The sequence below is a fragment of the Peromyscus californicus genome, unplaced genomic scaffold (assembly GCF_007827085.1).
Source record: "Peromyscus californicus insignis strain IS unplaced genomic scaffold, ASM782708v3 Scaffold_1__1_contigs__length_55948999, whole genome shotgun sequence".
NCBI lineage: Eukaryota > Metazoa > Chordata > Mammalia > Rodentia > Cricetidae > Peromyscus > Peromyscus californicus.
In genome coordinates this window covers 6,114,637-6,134,669 of record NW_026294492.1, presented here as the reverse complement: position 1 = coordinate 6,134,669, position 20,033 = coordinate 6,114,637, and the positions used below count along the sequence as shown (strand labels likewise).

At 54.1% G+C, this 20,033-nt stretch overlaps 1 protein-coding gene across 10 annotated transcripts in view; it reads right to left on the bottom strand.

Annotated features, from left to right (window-relative positions):
- Asap2 (ArfGAP with SH3 domain, ankyrin repeat and PH domain 2) overlaps positions 1–20,033 on the bottom strand; it is a 166,661-nt gene that overhangs the window by 2,978 nt on the left and 143,650 nt on the right. For 4 of the 10 annotated variants that reach the window (XM_052745813.1, XM_052745804.1, XM_052745807.1 and 1 more), the window contains 10 exons: positions 19,886–19,971; positions 17,858–17,973; positions 16,741–16,808; positions 15,067–15,180; positions 13,302–13,560; positions 11,087–11,221; positions 9,404–9,569; positions 2,301–2,350; positions 1,953–2,023; positions 1,489–1,611 (listed from right to left, as the gene is read on the bottom strand). In XM_052745813.1, the coding sequence (XP_052601773.1) occupies positions 1,489–1,611; positions 1,953–2,023; positions 2,301–2,350; positions 9,404–9,569; positions 11,087–11,221; positions 13,302–13,560; positions 15,067–15,180; positions 16,741–16,808; positions 17,858–17,973; positions 19,886–19,971 (1,188 nt within the window). The remainder of the gene's footprint in view (positions 1–1,488; positions 1,612–1,952; positions 2,024–2,300; positions 2,351–9,403; positions 9,570–11,086; positions 11,222–13,301; positions 13,561–15,066; positions 15,181–16,740; positions 16,809–17,857; positions 17,974–19,885; positions 19,972–20,033) is intronic. The other 6 variants (XM_052745805.1, XM_052745808.1, XM_052745810.1 and 3 more) reach the window with 4 other exon arrangements.

Sequence of the window (20,033 nt, the reverse complement as noted above, 5' to 3'; positions counted from 1 at the left end):
ACTTCTTCTGCACCTGTCTGGATTCTCCATATTTTTCCATAGGGTTAAGCCTGTGACTGGCTGGAGTCCATCCATAACGCAGGATGAAAGACAGTGTGACCCCAACTCTGCTTTCTAGTGGGAGGTACTGGTGGGTGTGTAAGGGTTCCCAGAGCCCAGGTCTGGCGTCTCACCAGGCCCAGCCATGCACAGGAGTTCCTCAGCAAGTAGAAGAGGAAGGAGTTTGGGAGCTGTGGGTGCTGAGGGAAGCTGATGGGAATGGGCGTCTTCCCTTAGTCGCTTCGAGGAAGGTGACAGCGACCGTATCAACCCACCAGAGAACTTGGGGGTGAGGGTGCGGAAGGGGGGCTTGCAGGAGGGGTGGCTACAGATCAGGCCGAACTCCTTGTGGCTGACCAGCAAAGCGGCCCCCAAGTCCCAAGGGACCTTTTGAAATACTTGGTATCTGAGCTTTGTCTGCAGGGCAGGGCCCGGAGTGCCCACTGGGTGGCAGTCCCTGCCGAGCACTTTCTGTGTCTGCTCCGTTCCACTAGTCTACTCCTACACCAGCATCCCCAGCCCACCGGCATCTCCAGCCCACTGCCTCTCACATCCCTGCCGCTTCCCAGGGCCTCTCTGCCGCAGTGCCGGAGATGACGTCGCCCAGGTGTCTAGGTCTGAGTGGTTGAGTCTGACCTACACGGGCTTCTAGGAGAAGAAGCCCAGTAGCCATGCTGCTGCTCTCACACCAGCCGGAGGCTGAGCAGGGTCCAGCTTGTGTCGGGATCAAAGTGTCACAAGGACTCTACCCCGGAGCCCAGCTCCACACAGTGGAGGGCGGCGGAGGGCTGCATGTGGAAACTGTGGCCTCAGTGCTCTCAGTTCGGGTCAAGGGCGCTCTGGAAATGGAGCTCAAGTGGCCCATCCATGATAAGAGTGAGGTGTTCCCCTGAGGACAGACCAGGCCCACTCAGAGGAGGGTGTCCACACAGGACACACCAGGGGATGCAGAAGGTACTGCACGATAATCTGGAAGCAGCACCAGACCCAGACTGCTTAGGCTAAGAGCTTCCCTTGTGCACAGGCCCGTGGCCCCACCCTGACTTGTGCACAGGTCCCCCGTGGCCCCCCCTGACTTGTGCACAGCCCCCCCCGTGGCCCCCCCCTGACTTGTGCACAGCCCCCCCCGTGGCCCCCCTGACTTGTGCACAGGCCCCCCCCTCCCGTGGCCCCCCCGACTTGTGCACAGGCCCCCCCGTGGCCCCCCGACTTGTGCACAGCCCCCCCCGTGGCCCCCCCTGACTTGTGCACAGCCCCCCCCGTGGTCCCCCCTGACTTGTGCACAGGCCCCCCCCTCCCGTGGCCCCCCCGACTTGTGCACAGGCCCCCCCGTGGCCCCCCCCGACTTGTGCACAGCCCCCCGTGGCCCCCCCTGACTTGTGCACAGCCCCCCCGTGGCCCCCCCCGACTTGTGCACAGCCCCCCCCCCGTGGCCCCACCCCGACTCACCCACCACTCCTGATCTTCTTCCCCATCCACAATGATCACATCCCCCTCAGAGAAAGTCAGCTCATCCGGGTTGTCGGCCACGCAGTTGTAAAGCGCTTTGACTCGCTTGGGCTTGGACTTGGTCTGCACCAGAAGGAGGAGGGTGAGTGAGGGCTGGTGTGGCAGAAAGGCAAGGTCTTAGGGAGAGGACAGGCCTCAGGAGCCAGGGTACCTGGGCTGGGAAACCCACAGAGGTCAAGCGAGCGGGGATGGCGCGGTGCAGGAGCCTGGGCAGTGGAGGGAAATGAAACACCTGGGGTCTGGCAGCAGCGAACAGATGTCCACGCTGGTCAGCTCCCCAATCACGAAACAGCACCAGAAAAAAAGCCCTCAGACCTCCACCCAGGAGAAACAGAACACTTGGTTGCCTTGGGGCCCTCCTGACTAGGAGAGCAGGGGGCAGGACAGCGGCCTTGTCCACTCACCGCCTGTGACTTCCTAGGCATGGGTGCCGGGGGCTGCAGGGCCATGGCGTTGGACAGAGGACCCGGAGCTTCTAGAGAGAGCCACTGCGTTAGAGCCAAGACAAAGCGACTTTACAAGACACCCCCAGCCCCGTCCCATCCATCTTAACTGTAAGACGATGGCTGTAAGAGTCACAGGGCTAGTCTAAAAGCAGGGCTCTCCATATGTTTGTCGTACCGAGAGAAAACTCCTGTACAAGGCAGAGAACTTCCTGACTGGCCCTGACCAGGGCTGACCAGCCACCTAGAAATGCCACCACCACCACCCCCAACCCCCATGAATCAACCTGTTCCAAGCTAAATAATTACCAGGTCCTCTTGGCTGGCCTTTGTTGACCAGTGGGGTCGGCTTGTCAGTCCTACAAGGAAGGAAATAAAGATTTATTGATCACCGAGGCTACCTGCTCGAACCTTATTCCCTCGATAAGGGACCCCGTCTACGCTCAAGCTTGAGCTTGTACTAACTCTAGCCCATCCCATGTGTGGCCTCCCCAGTTCCACTCTTGAAAAAGGAAAGGTCCAGAGCAAAGTGCTAGATCTCGACTCCAAGGCCAGCACTGCACCTCCATTCACGGTAGGCTGGAGCAGGAGCCAAGCACCTATCACTGATGCACGCACTGTTTGCTGGCTCCAGCCCCCACGCCAGCCTCCATCATCCCATGGAAGGGGACGGGCTGGAGCTTAACCTCAGGCCTGGGTGGCTCTGCCAGGGTCTGTGCAGACACCACCACAAGTCAGCGTCATTCATATCTGTGAACTCCGTGGCCCCTGCTCTGGGAACCGATGTGGCTCATGGCAGGCCCGCTGAACCCTGTGTCCAGCATTTCCTCAGCAGAGACGAACAGGAGTCGTTCTCACAGCTGGAAGAGGGGGATCTAGCCACTCAGATCTGCCACTGGTGGCTTTTCACCCGAAGAAGGTGGGACATGAGCTTTGTTAATTCTCTAAAGGGAAGAGGGACCAGAGTCTGTGGAGGGCTGAGAGAGAGAGGCTGCATCCTCTCTCTCACCGAGGCGTGCTGGTCGCCGAGGGGTGCTGGTGGCCCTAACAGGAAGTAAGACAAAGAACTGGGCAGGCAAGCCTTGGGAGGGGCTGAGGAAGCAAGCAGGGAGGCAGCCTGCGATGGATGGCATTCTTTCCACAGCAGGTCACTTCCTCTGCTGCCCCAGTGAGCCCTTCTGGGTGCTGGTCTGCAGCCTCGGGATGAAGAGGAAAGGAACGCGACCTGGGCTGTGTTCTTATTTTCAAGGGGCTGAGAAAACCATAAAAGCAAAGCCGATTTGATTCCCACTGAGTGGCCAGCTTCCTCCTCTGTGGCCAAGGAAGTGCTCACAAGCGGCACTCAGCGAAGGACCACAGTCAGCTGGCCTTTGTCGCAGGGAACCTAACTGGTATTGTAACAAAAAACCCGGAACTGGATATCGGGGTGAAAGCTGAAGGATCAGGGAAGCAGAGCAAGCCACAGCCACCACCTCTTACCTCACCAGCTCCTCAGCCTGAATGAAAGGGCTCCAGCTGAAAAGGCCTTAAGTTCCTGTCTCCTCCGCACGCCTTCTATTCCTTTCTCCGCCCTGCCATATCACTTCCTGTCTCAACCTCTCTAGTGCCGGGAATAAAGGCCTGTGTGCTTCCCAAGCAAAGGCATGAGGTCTCAAGTGCTGGGATTAAAGGTGTGTGCCACCACTGCCTGGCTCTGTTTTCTCCCCTACACTGAGTCAATCTCGTGTAGTCCAGGTGGCTTTGAACTCACAGAGATCCAGACGGATCTCTGCCTCCCGAGTGCTAGGATTAAAGGTGTGTGCCACCAGTGCCTGACCTATGTTTAATCTAGTGGCTTGTTCTGTCCTCTGACCTTCAGGCAAATTTATTAGGGTACACACTATATCACCATAAGCCTTGCCCTCAAAGGCCAGGTAAAGCAGAAGAAGGGTCACAAGTTCAAGGCCAGCCTAGGCTAATACTTGACTTACGGGAGTGGTGGTTTGAATTAGAATGGCCTCCATAGGCTCATATATTTGAATGCTTGGTCCCCAGCTGGTGGAACTGTTTGGGAAGGATTAGGAGGTGTGGCCTTGTTGGAGGAGGTGGGTAACTGGGGTGGTGGGCTTTGAGGTTTCAACAGCCCATGCCAGCCCCAGTTAGGGCCTCCCCTACCCCTCTCTGCTTTGAGCCTGTGGATCAGGATGTGAGTTCTCAGCTACTCACTGTCCCAGGGCCAGGCCTGCCTACCTGCTGCCATGCTCCCCACCCTGATGACCGTGGCCTCTGACCATGGAACTATGAGTCCCAGTAGACTTCTTCTGTAAGTTGCCTTGGTCATGGTGTCTCTTCACAGCAAGAGAAAAGTAACTAAGACACAGGTACTAAAATCTGTAGGTCCCAGAAATCTGACATGCCATGAAACACTCTCATCTGAAAATCTTACCCACCGCTTGTAAGTACGTACACACCCCACTGAGAGCTCATGACTCACGAACATGAGCAGTGGTGGCAGCTGGCCTGTGGGCCCGCTCTGGCTGTCTCTGGCTCCAAGGGAACAAATATGAAATGACAGGTTTATATCATGTTCAAAATTATCGGAAGGGCATGGGCTTCCTTTACAAGGAATATACACCATGCCTTCCTTTAAAAATGGAACTCTCCCAGCAGCGGCAGCCCGGCTCCATTCATCGAAATCTGCCTTAGATAAGAGCACCCTTGCCGGGCGGTGGTGGCGCACGCCTTTAATCCCAGCACTCGGGAGGCAGAGCCAGGTGGATCTTTGTGAGTTCGAGGCCAGCCTGGGCTACCAAGTGAGTTCCAGGAAAAGGCGCAAAGCTACACAGAGAAACCCTGTCTCGAAAAACCAAAAAAAAAAAAAAAAAAAAAAAAAAAAAGAGCACCCTAACTGGCAGGGCGGTGGTGGCGCACGCCTTTAATCCCAGCACTCGGGAGGCAGAGCCAGGCAGATCTCTGTGAGTTCAAGGCCAGCCTGGTCTACAGAGTGAGATCCAGGAAAGGTGCAAAACTACACAGAGAAACCCTGTCTTGAAAAACCAAAAAAAAAAAAAAAAAAAAAAGAACACCCTAACTAACTGACTAACAGCATCTGCTTTGTCGTCTCCCTCCTTCCCTTCCAGTTCGATTACAACCAGCGAGAAAACTCATCCACCGCCCTAGCTTGGCTCTTGTGCGCCCGGGGGCCCGGCTGGGAGGAGGATGCTGTGACCTGGCGCCTGTTGGCCAGTGCCACTGTTCTCATCTGCCTGGGCAGTGCCAGGAGCCCACTATTTCTGGTCTGGAACTTCAAGACGTGACCTGGCGCCGTAAAAGGCAGCATGTAAGAGGCAGAGAGTCCAAGAACATCACAGAGGAAAGGCACACAGGGACCCGGAGAGGCACGGCCCACGGCTGTCGGCAGAGCGGCTTGGCAGGCATACTTGTCATGGTGTAACTCAGCAGCCAACCTTACTTCAAGTCACTGTTAAGAATATTATGGTGGTGAGGGGGCTGGAGACATGGCTCAGCAGGTAAGAGCACTGGCTGCTCCTCCAGAGGTCCTGAGTTCAATTCCCAGCAACCACATGGTGGCTCAAAACCATCTAGAGTGGGACCTGATGCCCTCTTCTGGCATAAAGGCATACATGCAGAGAGAACATTCATATACATGAAATAAATAATAAATCTTTTTTTTTTTTTTTTTTTTTGAGACAGGGTTTCTCCATGTAGTTTTGGTGCCTGTCCTGGAGCTTGTTCTGTAGCCCAGGCTGGCCTCGAACTCACAGAGATCTGCCTGGCTCTGCCTCCCGAGTGCTGGGATTAAAGGCGTGTGCCACCGCTGTCTGGCAGTAATAAATCTTTTTTAAAAAAGGAATATTATGGTGCAGATGTGCACTTTGGGTTCTAGAAGGCTGTCTTGGCAAAGCACTACACAAACATTCTGATTTACAAGTGTCAGACTGCAGCCTGGGGCCGCTGCTCAGTGAGGAGTACACTCACAGCAGTGTGAAGAAGCTTGGACTCCATCCCCTGGTTGACCCAGGAGGGGACTCCTACACAGGTGTAAGGAAAGTCCTGGAACAGTCCCGGGTACACTGTAACATCCCTGCCAGGCCAAAAACCTCCGCAAGTGGGAGACAAGGCAGGTCAGGCAATCAACAAGAGGATTCACCGAGAATAAACAACAACAAAAGTCCCCAAAGCTACATAAGGAGGCGGCGGCAAAGCCCTGAACTCCCAGCTACCTGTCCCCAGTACACCGAAGACAGATTCCACTCCAGGGAGGGCACAGCCTAGGACAGGGACACCAGGGGCAGCTAGTGGAACATCTTAAAAGCAGAGGGATCAAGTTTAAGATGAATTTTAATGTGATTCCCAGAAATCATATACCATTTAGGCAGACACCATGAACCTGTGCTGCCCAAAGGGGGTGGTGTGTGGTAAAATCACTCAGATAAACAGCCATACCACCTCAGGGAAACCTATTGTTAGGGTCTGGATATGAAATGCTCCCCCAAAAGGTTCTCATGTTAAATGCTCAGTTGCCAGATGATGTACTCTGGGGAAGTGAGTTCATCCTTTGATGGAATCCAAATTTGGTGGCCTTATTAAGGGGCAGCAACAGCAACTAGGAGACCGGGCCACTAGAGACACCCTCTGCAGGGTCTCCATCCCTGCTTCCTGCTGCTGTGAGGTCAACAGCTGGTCCCTGCCTCCATGGTGTTCTTGCCTCACCACAGACAGACCTACCACAAGGGAGCCAAGTGGTCCTTGGGAGAACTGTGCACCAGAATAAGCTCCCCGCCCACCCCCCACCCCCCAGACTGTTTCTCTTGGGCATTTGTGCCAGGGAAGAAACACCACGGGCAACCTGCCTGTGTCGGTTCCCAGTGTCTCACCTGAAGCAGGGACAGAGGCGTGCAGGGGCATTTACAGGGAACAGTTTCTACCACACAGAAGCCAAAACCCCAGATGCCAGCAAGGCAAATGGCTACCCTTCCCCCAAGATCATTCGGTCCTTAAGAAATGAGAGCTCCCATCAAACCAAACCTGGGTGCTATAAACAGGGTTTGATTTACTGTGAGAACGGAAATGGAAAACGAAAAGGACAAAACCGAGAAAAAGTCTCTGGAAGTAGATTTTTTAAACAACACACAGAGACAAATTAGGAGTTGAAGAAGACAGCAGCAGAAGGCTGGCTGCTGAGGAAACCCCACTCGCCTGCTACAGCGGAGCGCCCAGCTGGGGACTGCGCCCCAGGCCCTGCCTCTTGGTGGCAGGGCCACCAGACTGGCTTTGGTGAAAGGTAGGAGACCCTAACATGCTGTCACTACCACCTTTCCTCTTCAAAAGTGACTCGGGGGGCCTTGGGTCTGGGGGGCCGATCAGGAGCAGGTACCCAGATTTCACCTCTGGGATCTGGGGGAGCCGTCAGAACAGTTGGATTATTTGAAAAAACCAAGATGGCATGTTTAATGGAGAGGCCAATCCGGTCAATCCGGTCCGACGTCTGAGAAGTGGGAGTTATATCAAAGGAAACAACGGAGGGCAGGACTGAAAGCGTCCAGACGAGAGGTTTGTCAGAACCAGGCCGGGGGACGGTCAGGCTGGGGGTGAGGGTTCCAGTGACCTGACTCAAGTCCAACCTGGGTGAGATGAGGAGGCCACGACCCAGCAGGGGACACCTGGCCTGGATGGGGAGTTGGGAGGTTAGGCTAGAGGCTGCATGGCCACGTGCGGTGCTGGAACTGACTTGATTCAAGCAGGGAAAGAAGACTTCAGCCTCTAGGCCAGATGGAGGCAGAGCCAGGACAATGTTCCCAGGAAGGAGCGACTGCACTACTGAGCACAGGAGCCAAGGTACTCAGCTCTGAGAAAGGGAGTTACAAGGGACGGTCTTGCTGTCCCGTGTCCTGACAGAACCCTCTCTACGCACTCAGGCCGGCTTCCAGCACTGCTTCTGCAATTAACAGGGCAAAAGCAACATGGCCTGGCCTGTTTGGGGTGACCTGTCTTGGGCCCAGGGCTTGACGAAGTCACACACACACACACACACACACACACACACACACACACACACCCCCCGAAGAGATCCCACGCCCGTGGGCATTGTGGTCAGCAGTCCGGCTGAAGTGTCGCTGAGGCAGCAACAGCTACCAAGTCCACGGAGTGGGGAGACTTGCATGACACCAGCCTTTACCAAATGACTTCCATCCTGGGGGCGGGGGGTTCTCAGCTACGGCAAAGACAAACTACTCCGCTGTGTCACCCCCAATCCCGGAGACAGGACTCGTAAAGCGTGCACCCCGCTAAACAGGTGTGTCTCAAAACATTAAGTGCTGGCGCTGTCTACGTGAGAGAAAGTGGATACTGACATGAACTCCTGGGTTCCAAAAGAGAAAGCTACAGAATACAGAAAGAGATAAAGGAACACTTGTGTACCCAGACACGTGTATCCCGTAGATCTAACCACTTTACCCCCGACCCAGACCTCACGTCTTAAGAGTGAATCTACAAAAAGAAGACTCAAATAAATCTACTTCCTACTATAAAAACATATAGATTAAGAGATTTAGAGATGGGGGATGGGCACGGCACTGAAGAGATAGATAGCTCAGTGGTTTAGAACACTGGCTACCCTTCCAGAAGACATGGGTTCGATTCCCAGCACCCATATGGTGGCTCACAGCCACCTTCAACTGCAGTTCCAGAGGCTCTGACACCCTCTTCTGGCTTCCTCGGGTACCAGATAGGTACGCGACACACAGACGTACAAGCAGGCAAAACCATTATACACATAAAATCAAATGTAAAATTTTTAAATGCTTTCAAAAAGGAGCGGTGGTGGCGCATGCCTTTAATCCCAGCACTCGGGAGGCAGAGCCAGGCGGATCTCTGTGAGTTCGAGGCCAGCCTGGACTACCAAGTGAGTCCGAGGAATGGCGCAAAGCTACACAGAGAAACCCTGTCTCAAAAAAAAAAAAAAAAAAAAAAAAAAACCCCCCCCAAAAAAAAAAAAGGAAACTAGATCCCTTTGCGGTGTGTGCACGAAGGAGAAAGTCCTTGTCTATAGGAAACATCTAACAACCCACGGGGGCCTGGGTCTTAAGGGCTTGACTCCAAAAACCCCAGTGTTAACGCACAAAAAAATCTAAATTGATTACGCGGGCTTACGATCTAAGTGTGTAATAGATCTTCAGCTAAGAAGCTCCTCGCAGAATTAACCTTAAGACCCTTGAGAGCCGATCAGTTAAGTTACAGAGCTCTTGGCCTCTCACCCTAGCATGGCAGAAACACAGGAGATTTCCAGGGCTCACACAGACATCCCGACAGATGAAGGAATAGGGCCAACGCCATTGGAAGCCCTCCGAATGTGAGAGGCAGTGTTGGCTGCTGTGGCCCCCACAGAGTGGCCAGGCAGGGGCAACAATTACCCGGAAGATGGCTTCTTCTGAGGCAGGCGGCTGGGTGGCTGGGGCGGCAGGGGTGGGGGCTTGCTCTGCGAGGCCCCGGGCTGGGTGGGCTTGCTTGGCTGGCTCACGCCTTCTAGTGCGCCTGATGTCTTGGCCACAGGAGGGGGTGGTGTGGTGGTCAGGGAATCTGTGGAGAGAACATGGTGGGGGGTAGAGAGAGTGAGCTCCCGAGGTCACATACCCAGGCTCTTTCTGGAGACGTCTCCCTCTCTAGCGTTCTGGGAACACCTATGGCTGCTTCTCAGCTTGTCTCCTCTGAGAAACCGTGAAGGGGCAAAACCATACGGAAAGCTGAGCCTCAACTACAGCTGAAACTCTGCTGAGGCCTGTGTGTGCTTAGACAGAAAACTGTGGAGGGGCCAGCCCTGGATTCTGTGGCCGACCTGGCCCCAAACCAGCAGAGTAGGCAGAGTCTGAGGTCAGGTTCAAGCCTGGCATCTGCCCTGGGTTTTTCTTGCATCCAGTGACCCACCCCTAGAAGGGAACAGAACCCTATGTACCCCACTGGCCTGTAGGGGGGGATAAGCGCTAAGGACAGACTGTGACAATCGACGTGGTATGGGGTCCCCAGTCTAAGGGGAGAGGTGACGGTTCCTACAACTATCTGTATTGTCCGGATGACAGGCTGAGGCTCCGAGGCAAAGTCATACTGCCAAAGTGGGCAGAGCCGTTTAAAAAATAAAACAACCGAGAGTGAGGTCGTGTGCCTGGGCCTTCGTTCACCCCACCCATCTCAAAAGTAACAGAGAGCCACCAGGCCCTTTTCGGCAGCCTGCCTCAGGATGGGAGCAAATATATATGGAACAAGAAGGGCTCTGGGGGGGGGGGGGGGACAAGAACGAAAGGATCTAGTTCGTGGCCTCTCTCCCTCTCTCTTCCCTTTTCCGTTTTAACAGAAAAGCCCAGGGTAGGTTAGCCCAGGAGCACCATATTGAGAGGCAGAAGGAAGGGCAGATGTGAAGTCCTCTTAACGCCTGACCTGAGACTACTGCAGCCGGCCCCGGCTCCAGATCCTCTGCAGAGGTTCCCACACACACTGAGCTGCTGCTGCAATGCCTGCAGAGGGCCAGAGCGCCTTCTGCCTAAACCGCAGGCACCATGGCCTAGGAAGAGCTCCAGGGCCCCGGAAGCGATAGACCCAGAGAGGCTGAATCCCCTGCTCCCGAGGCCCAGACAGGGCAGGGAGCAGATGGGGCTGGTGTCACTCACCCAGTGGAAACTGTTGGGGTCTGCAGGAGCAGAGAGGCCCTTTCCACTGCCTGGCTCCCAGGGTTGGGAACTGCCCGCCGTACACGGGCATAGAAAATACCGTGCCAGATCACGACTGAAGTGACCACCCCCAAATCACCATACGGCCAAAGGAACTGGAAGCATGTTGTGTGCAGAGGGGGGAATGTCGTTAAAATGCCTTGCGAGACAGAGAAAAGAGGGAGCCATCTTGGGGGAGGGGGAGCAGGCGAGGGAACAGGTGGGGGTTGGAGGTGGAGGCCACAAGGGCAACATCTGGAATTTATCTGTGGGCAGCCCGCAGCGGTCTCCCCCAAGTGGCTGCCAACAGTGCCCCCTTGTTTTCCAGATTCGTAAGGCCCACTGGAAAGAAAGGAAAAAGGGGAGGGGAGGGAAAACAAAAACACAAAAACGTACTGGTCGATGTCACTCGCAGAGGGGGCAGCGGCGGGTGGACAGCTGGCAGATCTGACGAAGATCGCTGCCTGCTGACACCGTTCACACCTACACAGTCTGTCCTCCACAGGGTGTTAGCTGAGGTGGCTGTCTGAACTAAACCCACACGCGGGCACACACGGGCACGTACGCACACACACGCACGCACGGCACGGAACAAAAACAGAAACAAAACACTTCGTTATTGATCCTCTCACTCATAAAAAGGGTCAACATGAGCCTTCTAGAACAGCATCAGAACCCTAAGATTTACTCTTTTCTCTAGGAGGGCAAGTGGGACGCATCCAAAAAATAATTACAAGAAAATAATAAATAAACTGCTCCAGGGAGCACCCACAGGTGGCCTTCTCAATTTGATGATGAAATTTTAAACTGTTATAGTTTGAAGAAGGAAATGAACGGCCATCAATCTACTGAGCATTGCATTCAGGGCCTCTGGGCCTTCTGCTCGCCTCTGCTCTTCTATTACCTCCTACCGTGGGCCACAGGGACCCCGTTCTCAGTCAGTGTGGGCAAGAGGAAGAGTGTGTTCCGAACACGAGATCGGGGCTCTCCCCAGCCTCCTGCAACGTATCTGCCTGGAACTCAGCACAGACGGTCCAGTCGCTTCAGGTGACCCCCAAGACGACGGCACTTCCCAGGTCATGGTCTTTCTCACTGGGTGAAACTTACTCAGATGCACAGGGGTGTCCAAGGGAGAGCTGGGAAGCAGCCTTCACACTTGCCCTATGGTGAGTAAGCTCTGCACCCCAGTGTGGGACACGGGGCAGTGTTAACTCTATCCCCCATCCCGGGGTGTGAAAACTCCATCCTCACACCAGGCATGGACTCTAGGGCAGGGAAGATGCAGGACAGGGGTGCAATTTACTTCATGTGAAAAAAAAAAATAGAGCTGAAGATAAAATGGAAAAAAAAAAAGTGGGAAAAACAATCCTTCCGATTCCAAGACTGCAAGAAATCAAGACAAGGAGCTGACCAATCCTCTCCACCATCCCCCGGAGCCAATGAAGTCTCTCCTGTTACAGAGCCAGCACAAGCTACTCCTGGGAATGCCAGTCTCTGTGACACTGGGCCTTTCAGAATTAGCTCACATCTCCAGGATGAAGAAGAAGCAGTGAGATACCTGTAAGGGCCTGCGCTGCCCTGGGCAGCCTGTAGGAGGCGACAGGGAGTGCTCATAGGGTCCAGGAGGAATCAAAGGCGGGGGTGTGGGTGGGAGCAGGGGGTAGAGGGTCCGCTCTTCATGCTTTTGCGCCTCAGTGACTCACCTAACTCCTGGGCCTCCCTGAGTGTTAGGCAGGGTAGTGGCATGTGTGGTCTGTCCAGCTGCTCTCGCAGCTACTCATACCCAGTACCACCCCACACTGCCCACCCCTTTCCAGCCGCCAGCGGCTGCAAGAGACAGTCTGCAATGTTTTTATGCATGGCAGCCACAGCTCAGGGACAGCAAGTGGACACTACTGCTCTTTCCAGGGAAGCCCCTCCTTGACCTTGGAGGCCCTGAAGACTACCACCTAAGATGGGCAGCCCTGGCAGAGCTAGACTGGCCATCTGCTGGCCACTTCAAGAGCAGAGTGGACGCTGGCCGGTCTTCACTATCAGACAAACGGTTTCCATATTTGTAAAAGCAAACACACACACACATTAAAAAAAAAAAGTCACCTGTTGAGTGGGTCTGCTTATGTTCAGATGGGGGAGCCTCGTGAGCCTTGCACACTTAAGGGCTCACACATGTGTGCTTTTACAATTAGGCTGAGCATTGTTCCCCAAATCACTACCTTTCACTCCTTCATTTCAAAGGTATTCTAGAGACACTAAGTCCTCACAGTGCCTTAAGCTAGCCCTGAGGAAGAAGAAGGGGACCAATCAGGACACCCTGAGGGGACAAAGTCGGGAAAGGGTGAGCAGAGCATGGTGGGAAGGGAAGGGGAGGCTATCCTAGCTGACCAGCTGCCGGCCATCACCTCTGGGCTTGCCCAGGGGCAGCCCTGCATCACCTCACACACACCTCTGCCAGAGTAAGAACCCAGGTACAACCTCTACAGGGTTGGCATGCTAAAAACAAGGGAATTCCTTAAGGCAGCAGACAGAAAACAGCTACAAAATAAACACCCACACACCAAACTCCTCAACGCCCACGCCCATAGGCATTCGCAGGGGACTCAGAATCATATACCTTTGCCACCAACGTTCCGAGGCGGGAGTGGGGGTGCGCTGGTGGTGCTGGGGGGTAAGGACTGGGAGGAGGGCGGGCTGCCACTCAGGATGGCTCCGTAGGTCTCATTCTGCAAGAGGCTGGGCCCGAAGCCCCTCTGCTTGTCCTTGGTGAGGTTTGCGGTATCTCTGGCCAAAGACACGGCATTGGGCTGAAACTGGCTGGACCCCAGCTGGTAGAAACTGACGGGCCGGTCCTCGCGCCGGTTAGGACTGGGCTGCTGTGGAGGAATGCCAGGGGTGAGAGCGTGAGACGGAGCTATGGCTTTCTCTGAGTGCTATCAACTCAACCACAGGGAGACACATCCATCATTGCTGCGTGGTGGGTACCATTTCAAGCCCGGCATACGCCGCTGCATTTGAGCTGCAAGATTTTAAATCCCACTCGCCCTGTGTCTTGTAATTCAGACACGCAAACCTACCCAGCCATGGCTTACGAGCTGCAATTCTTCCTTCTGTGAAGGACTTCAAGGAGAAGCTACTTCATCTTACCAACCAGCTACCTCAGCCTAGCTCTACGCTGTCCTTGAGGTTCCTCCTTGCCAACCACACTATCTGATGGGACAGAATGGCCCTGGCAGTCAAGCAGTGATCCAGCTCCACCGGCACTGTGCTTAATTCGGTAGAGATCAACAAGTCCTTTTCACACTCCTCTGAACTGCTGAGCTGTTGAGATCCCGATGAATCAGGGGTCAGTAAATCCTCAGGCTATCACTTCTTTAAAAACAAAAACGTGTGTTCTTTGTGTATGTGTACAGGTACATGTGCAGAAGACAGGACACTGTGGGCCTCAGTTTTCTCTTTCTACCATATGAGCCCCAGGGATCAAATTCAGCCTTATTGCTTTTATAAATAAAGATTTATTGAGATGCAACCATGTCCTTTCATTTACATATCTGTGCTGTAGGGAACACTAAGTACAGCTATTAAATGCTTTTCCATCACTGATGGTCCAACAGCCTTCAGAAATGTTTTCTCCCATTTGTATCTATTAATCATCTGTTTATAGTTTATATTAGAATATTAATCCATATTAGAGGATACTAAAGTCCTATGGGGAAAAAAAATAAAACACTAAGCCACAACAATGTGCTTGACCAGGTCTTTCCTCTCATTTTAATACAGAGCGTGTTGGTACACCTGGCGGTCTGCTGTGGCGGGAGCAGGAAGGGTCACGGCCAAGGGTTGAGGGTTTGGAGGGAGCCTGCCTGAACTTGCTCTGCACCACAGACCCGTGCGAAGGCAGCATCGTCCTGAGGTACGGGCAAGGTATGCTTGGTGGTGTATATGATAGGGAACTGGACCAGGACTAGAGCCCTATGCTCATTCCAAGGCTGTGTGAAAACATCCACGTCCTCTTGGCTGAATCAAACCTCCCCTGAGGCTTTGAAGTCTCCATCCAATAAAGGAAGTGAGATCCGGTGAGCTCTAAAGGCAACTGAGTAGCTCCTGCGTGGTGGTTTCTAAGGTCACTCCGGTAAACAAGACCAGCCATATAGTGTCACCTGCCTACAGGACCTGACTCTGTATAATGGCTCCACAGCAGGCGGGTTGCTCTCCCCCACAAGCCACCTACAATCGTATCACTGCCTGTTCCGTTCCTCCATCAGCGCGGGCTGGAGCTAGGAGGCAGGGAGAGGCACGGGAAGGGGAGCCTGGAAGCCGCCCAGATCAATGAGCACACACCAGGCCACGGAACCACCCCGCTGAGGCAGGGAGGCACAGACCTGAAGCTTCTCGTCCACGTCATCGTCGCTTTCATCCAGGTCTTCGTGCAACAGTCGCCATTCATACTCGACGTGAACGTGGGAGTTAAATCTTCCCGACAAGGCCTGAGTCAGCTAGGAAGGGAGAGGGACAGTGACTGTTGCTGTGTGTCCCCCCCCTGTCCCCCCCCGTTCAAGCACAAAGGACAGACTCTCATGGGTGTCCAGATCAAGCTCGGACAGGCCAGGGCGGAGGGCCTGGGAGGACTCTCAGGGAAGTTCCATTCTGCCCCAGGATTGCTTATTTAAATCCCTGGATCTCCGTGGAGGTCCCCGTACCTGATTCGCAGGATAACCCAGCCCCTCAAAGCTCCCTGACTCTCTGGAAACTGTGCTGCGCACAGGCAAGGGACTTGGGGGCCTAAAAGGTGATGACCATCTTTCAGCTATTAGCACAGCACAGGCGTCAACTGGACCTCAGAAGGAATGTGTTCGCGGCCAAGCCAACCTTCTCACAGTAAGAGAAGTGAGCCCTGTGGGAAAGGAGGCCCCTTTCTCCAACTCTCTCACAGAAAGTGGCTGGTTAATTCTCCTTCAATTTACTATGTGTAGCTGATGTTCGGGGCTTAATTGTTGCCCAGAGCCAGATAGCTGCTGTGTGACTTTGGGAAAGTCACTTGACTCTCCTGTGTCTGCTCCCTCACCCATACAACGGGGGATTGACAGATTAAATAACTTGATGGGGAGCGTCTACACAAGCACTTCTGCTTACTGTCTACTTGTGTGGCATTAGGAGTTCCGCGGGTCGGGTACTAACTGTGTACCTGCTTTAACAAGATTCAACAACTCTGGCGATAACCTTGCAAAGGGGTGCAACTACCTCCCTCAACTCCACAAACGAGGAGACAGCCCGGAATGAGGCACAGCCCACTGCAAAGCCAGGCAGGACGGCTGACTCTGCAGCTCCTCCCATAGCTCACAGCCCCTCTACTCCCACTGTGGGAGCCCACAAAAGCTTCCCAGTGAGAGCTGAGCTTGCTTCACACAGCAGGGCTGCATTAGGGGATGGCTGGACCACGTGCATGGTCACCAGGTGCCTGCGATGGTCTGCACTTGGCTGTGCTGGGGGGAGGTCTTTTGTTCCACCCCTTGGCATTCCTTTAAAAGCCCTTTACCAGAGACAGAAGGGGCTGGTGGGTTTGGACCCAGGCCCTCCTGAGGCTATCCTGTGATTCTGTCTCTCTCCCTCTATATTTCTATCTACAAATTCCTCATTTTTCCCTACTCAAGAGTACTGGGGGGGGGGGGGAGAGGCTGGTCTCCCTCATCCCATCACAGAAGAGAAACACGGCACAGATTGACCTGCATGCTCTGGGTTGAAGGATAAAAGTGGGAAAGCCAGCTGGACACACTGTGAAGAGAGCTAGGCATTCACGGGTACCCCATAATGTGGAGGTCCATCCTTTCCTCCAGCTGCCTGAGGAGCCAGGCCTACCGTCATGGCCCATAAGCACATGCCGAGTCACAAGTTTCACCACCGGGGGGTAGGCACCTGGCCAACGCCAACCTGGGCTTAGCTTACCCCAAGAGGTATGTACTGCTGTGTGTGCTGTACCCTTGTCCAGGGAGATGGGCTCTCCTCCACCCCACCCCACCCCGACTCCATCAGGCCATCTGCCCACAGTGGGTGCTCACCAGTTCCTCACAGTGTTCATGCTTGAGCCTCTTGGCGATGTCCAGTGGCGTCTCTCCTGACTCATTGGCTGAAGGTCAAGGGAGAGAGGGTAAGGGGACAGCAGAGCTTGGCCTGATGTTCTGCATATAAAACATCCCCAAAGGCTCGGATGGACGTCCAAGGCTTGGTCCCCAGCTGGGGTTACTACTGAGGTGACTGGATCCTGAACTGATCTTTCAATGTTCCTCAGCCTTTTGTGTTTCATCTTTTGAGAAATCTGCTTAACTCTGTAGCACGCACACACACACACACACACACACACACACACACACACACACACACACACACACACCGAGACACTGGAAGGCGGTGAGCTCAGCAGGCCAGATGTCTGAGCTCAACTGGCCCTTTCTTCTCTGAAGTCTCCGTCAACAAGGTTTACTTGTTTTTTTATTTTTTTCTCCTCCTTGTCCTCCTCCTCCTCTTTAAATCCAGACAGGGTATCTCTAAATAGCTCTGACTTGCTGGAACTCACTGTAGAGACTAAGCTGGCTTCAAACATGCAGTCATCCCCCTGCCTCTGCCTCTCAAGTGTATGAGCCACCACGCCTGGCTTTCCAGCAGAACGTATCTTCTCATCGACTTTTGGTTTGGCTCAGTAGTTCTCCAAAGCACTTCCCCAGGAACCAACCACACCTGGATGGCTCAGGGTAAACCGAGGCTTGGCAGTGCCCGCAGGTCACAACCGAGGGGAAACAAGGGGTGGGCGGGGTACTGGGATCTGTCACAGGACTACAGAGCAAAGGAGGGGACAGTGACAGCGAATCTCTGGGGACAGTGACAGCGCCACCTCTGTCAAAAGGCTTCGTCCCACCTGGGGAGGTGAGCCAGGGTTCACCCAGCGCAGGCTTCTGCCAGGCCTACCCTCAGCATTCCTGAAGGCTACAAGCTGGAGGCTAAGACAGACGGTGGGTGGAGCCTGTGGACGCCATGCCACTCTGCGGGACAGGTAGGGAGGGGCACCCTTTCCAGTGTGACAACCGCTTCTTACACCAGCAGTGCAGAGCTGCAGGAAGGAGAGCCACTCGCACCCCGGCACACCCTGGCACACCCCAGCACACCCCGGCAGCTTCTTACCTATCTCGATGGAGGCCTTCCCTCGCAGGAGGAGCTTGAGGCACTCCGCGTTGTCCGTCAGGCAGCAGTAGTGCAGGGCCGTGCTGCCCTTGCCCGTCTGTTTATCCAGGTTCCCGCTGCTCGAAACACGGACAGAGAGAGATAAGACAATAGCCACTGACCAGAGGACTGCGGCCCCGCGGACTGCGGGAGGGCAACCGAATTAGCAGCCCACAGTTTATCCAGCTCACCCCCACAGTGGGCGGGCACCTCTGCGAAGGCCATCAGGGAACAGGCTGCCTCAGAGAGATGTAGCCCAGTCAGAGAAGACCAGCCATGGACGGTTGGCTGTCTTTGGGTGAGAGCAGTGGTTCTCAACCTGTGGGTCGCAGCCCCTCGGTGGTCGAACGACCCTTTCAGCGGGGTCGTATAACAGATATCCACATTATGATTCATAACAGTAGCAGAACTGCCGTTAGGAAGCAGCAATGAAAATAATTGTATGGTCAGGGGGGTCACGGCAACATGAGGGACTGTATTAAAGGGTCGCGGCGTTAGGAAGGCTGAGAACCACCGGGTTAAAGGTGGCACACCCTGAAGCCATCCTGGCACCTGTCCCCTGTCCTCTTGGCCTGTGCTACCCAGAGCATCAGGTTCACTGTTCAGTCTACACGACCTGTTACTCCTGGTCACACCAGGGAAGAGGAGAACTTTTCATTTTGTTCCTTTTCTTTCTTTTTTTAAAGAAATAATTTTATTTTGTATGTATGGGCATTTTGCCTGCATCTATGTCTGGGCAACACGTGCATGCCTGGTACCAATGGAAACCAGAACAGGGCATTGTATCCCCTGGGAATGGAGGTATAGATGGTTAAGACCCACCATGCAGGTGCTGGGAACTGAACCCGGGTCCTCTGGAGGAGCACCCAGTGCTCTTAACCGCTGAGCCATCTCTCCAGCCCCCTCCATGTTGTTTCTTGATGTTTCCATCAGGGGAGCGGAATGCTACTGTTCAGTTTAGGGTCCCAAGCCTGGCCCTAGGACAGCCCCCCCCCCCCCGAAAGCGGGTGAAGGGGAACACTGAAGATTTACACATATTCTTCTCTCATAAAACAAGACCAGGTTAATCCAAAACCAAAGGTACATGTGTTTCACATACATGATAAAAGCAATTGCCCTCTGAAGGGTCACCACTGCTGAGAAAGGACCCCTGGCCTTGCGTCCACAGGCATACAAATGGGGACAGAGGCGCCCTTGGGTTGGAACCTGCGGCTCCCTCAGTGTAGGTACACCTCAGCGTCTCCTTTCCTTTCTTTGCTCAGTGCTAAAGACGGAACTTGGGGTTCGTGTATGTGAAGCCAGCACTTACCACTGAGCTCACCCTGACCCTCTACTGATATTTGTAATTTAAGAAGTAGAGCTTGCCTGAGGATCAGGGGACAGAGCCAGCCACTAGATTAGACATAGAGGTCAGGTCGTGGTGGCACATGCCTTTAATCCCAGCACTCGGGAGGCAGAGATCCATCTGGATCTCTGTGAGCTCAAGGCCACCCTGGACTACATGAGACTGACTCAGTCTAGGAGAGAAACAGAGCCAGGCAGTGGTGGCACATGCCTTTAATCCCAGTACTGGGAAACACACACACCATTAATACCAGGGGTTAGTGCCCCCTCACTGACCCATAGCTCTCTGCTGTGGAGATGCTGTGTGGGGACTGATACGGGAAAGACCCGCCCGCACAACAAACCAGGGAATGCTCATGGCACAGCTGAGGACCCAGGCCCCCCAGGTTCTTCCCCAAGGCTGGGAACTGAGCAGCCATGGTTCCCTGGAGTCCCTCTTAGACTCTATATGCTGGATCTTGCAGGTACCATGAAGGCCTTCTGTTCTCACACTCTGGGCTTTACTAGGGAATTCCCATAATTCATATTTAAACCCGAGACATGAGCATCTTGGCAACAGAGCCCAAGCAATGGAGACAGCATCTGGTCCCTTGTTGGGAAGCCCCAAGAATAAGAAAAAAGGCATCCACTTAGTGCGACACCCACCTGTTCTGGACCAGGAAGTCCACAATGTGAAGGGAAGTCCGGTCCACAGATCTGACTGCAAGATGGAGGGCTGTCTCATCTGGCTCCTGAAATTCAAACCAAGACATTTGGCATCCCAGAGACATCTTTCAAACCCAGGACCTCGTGT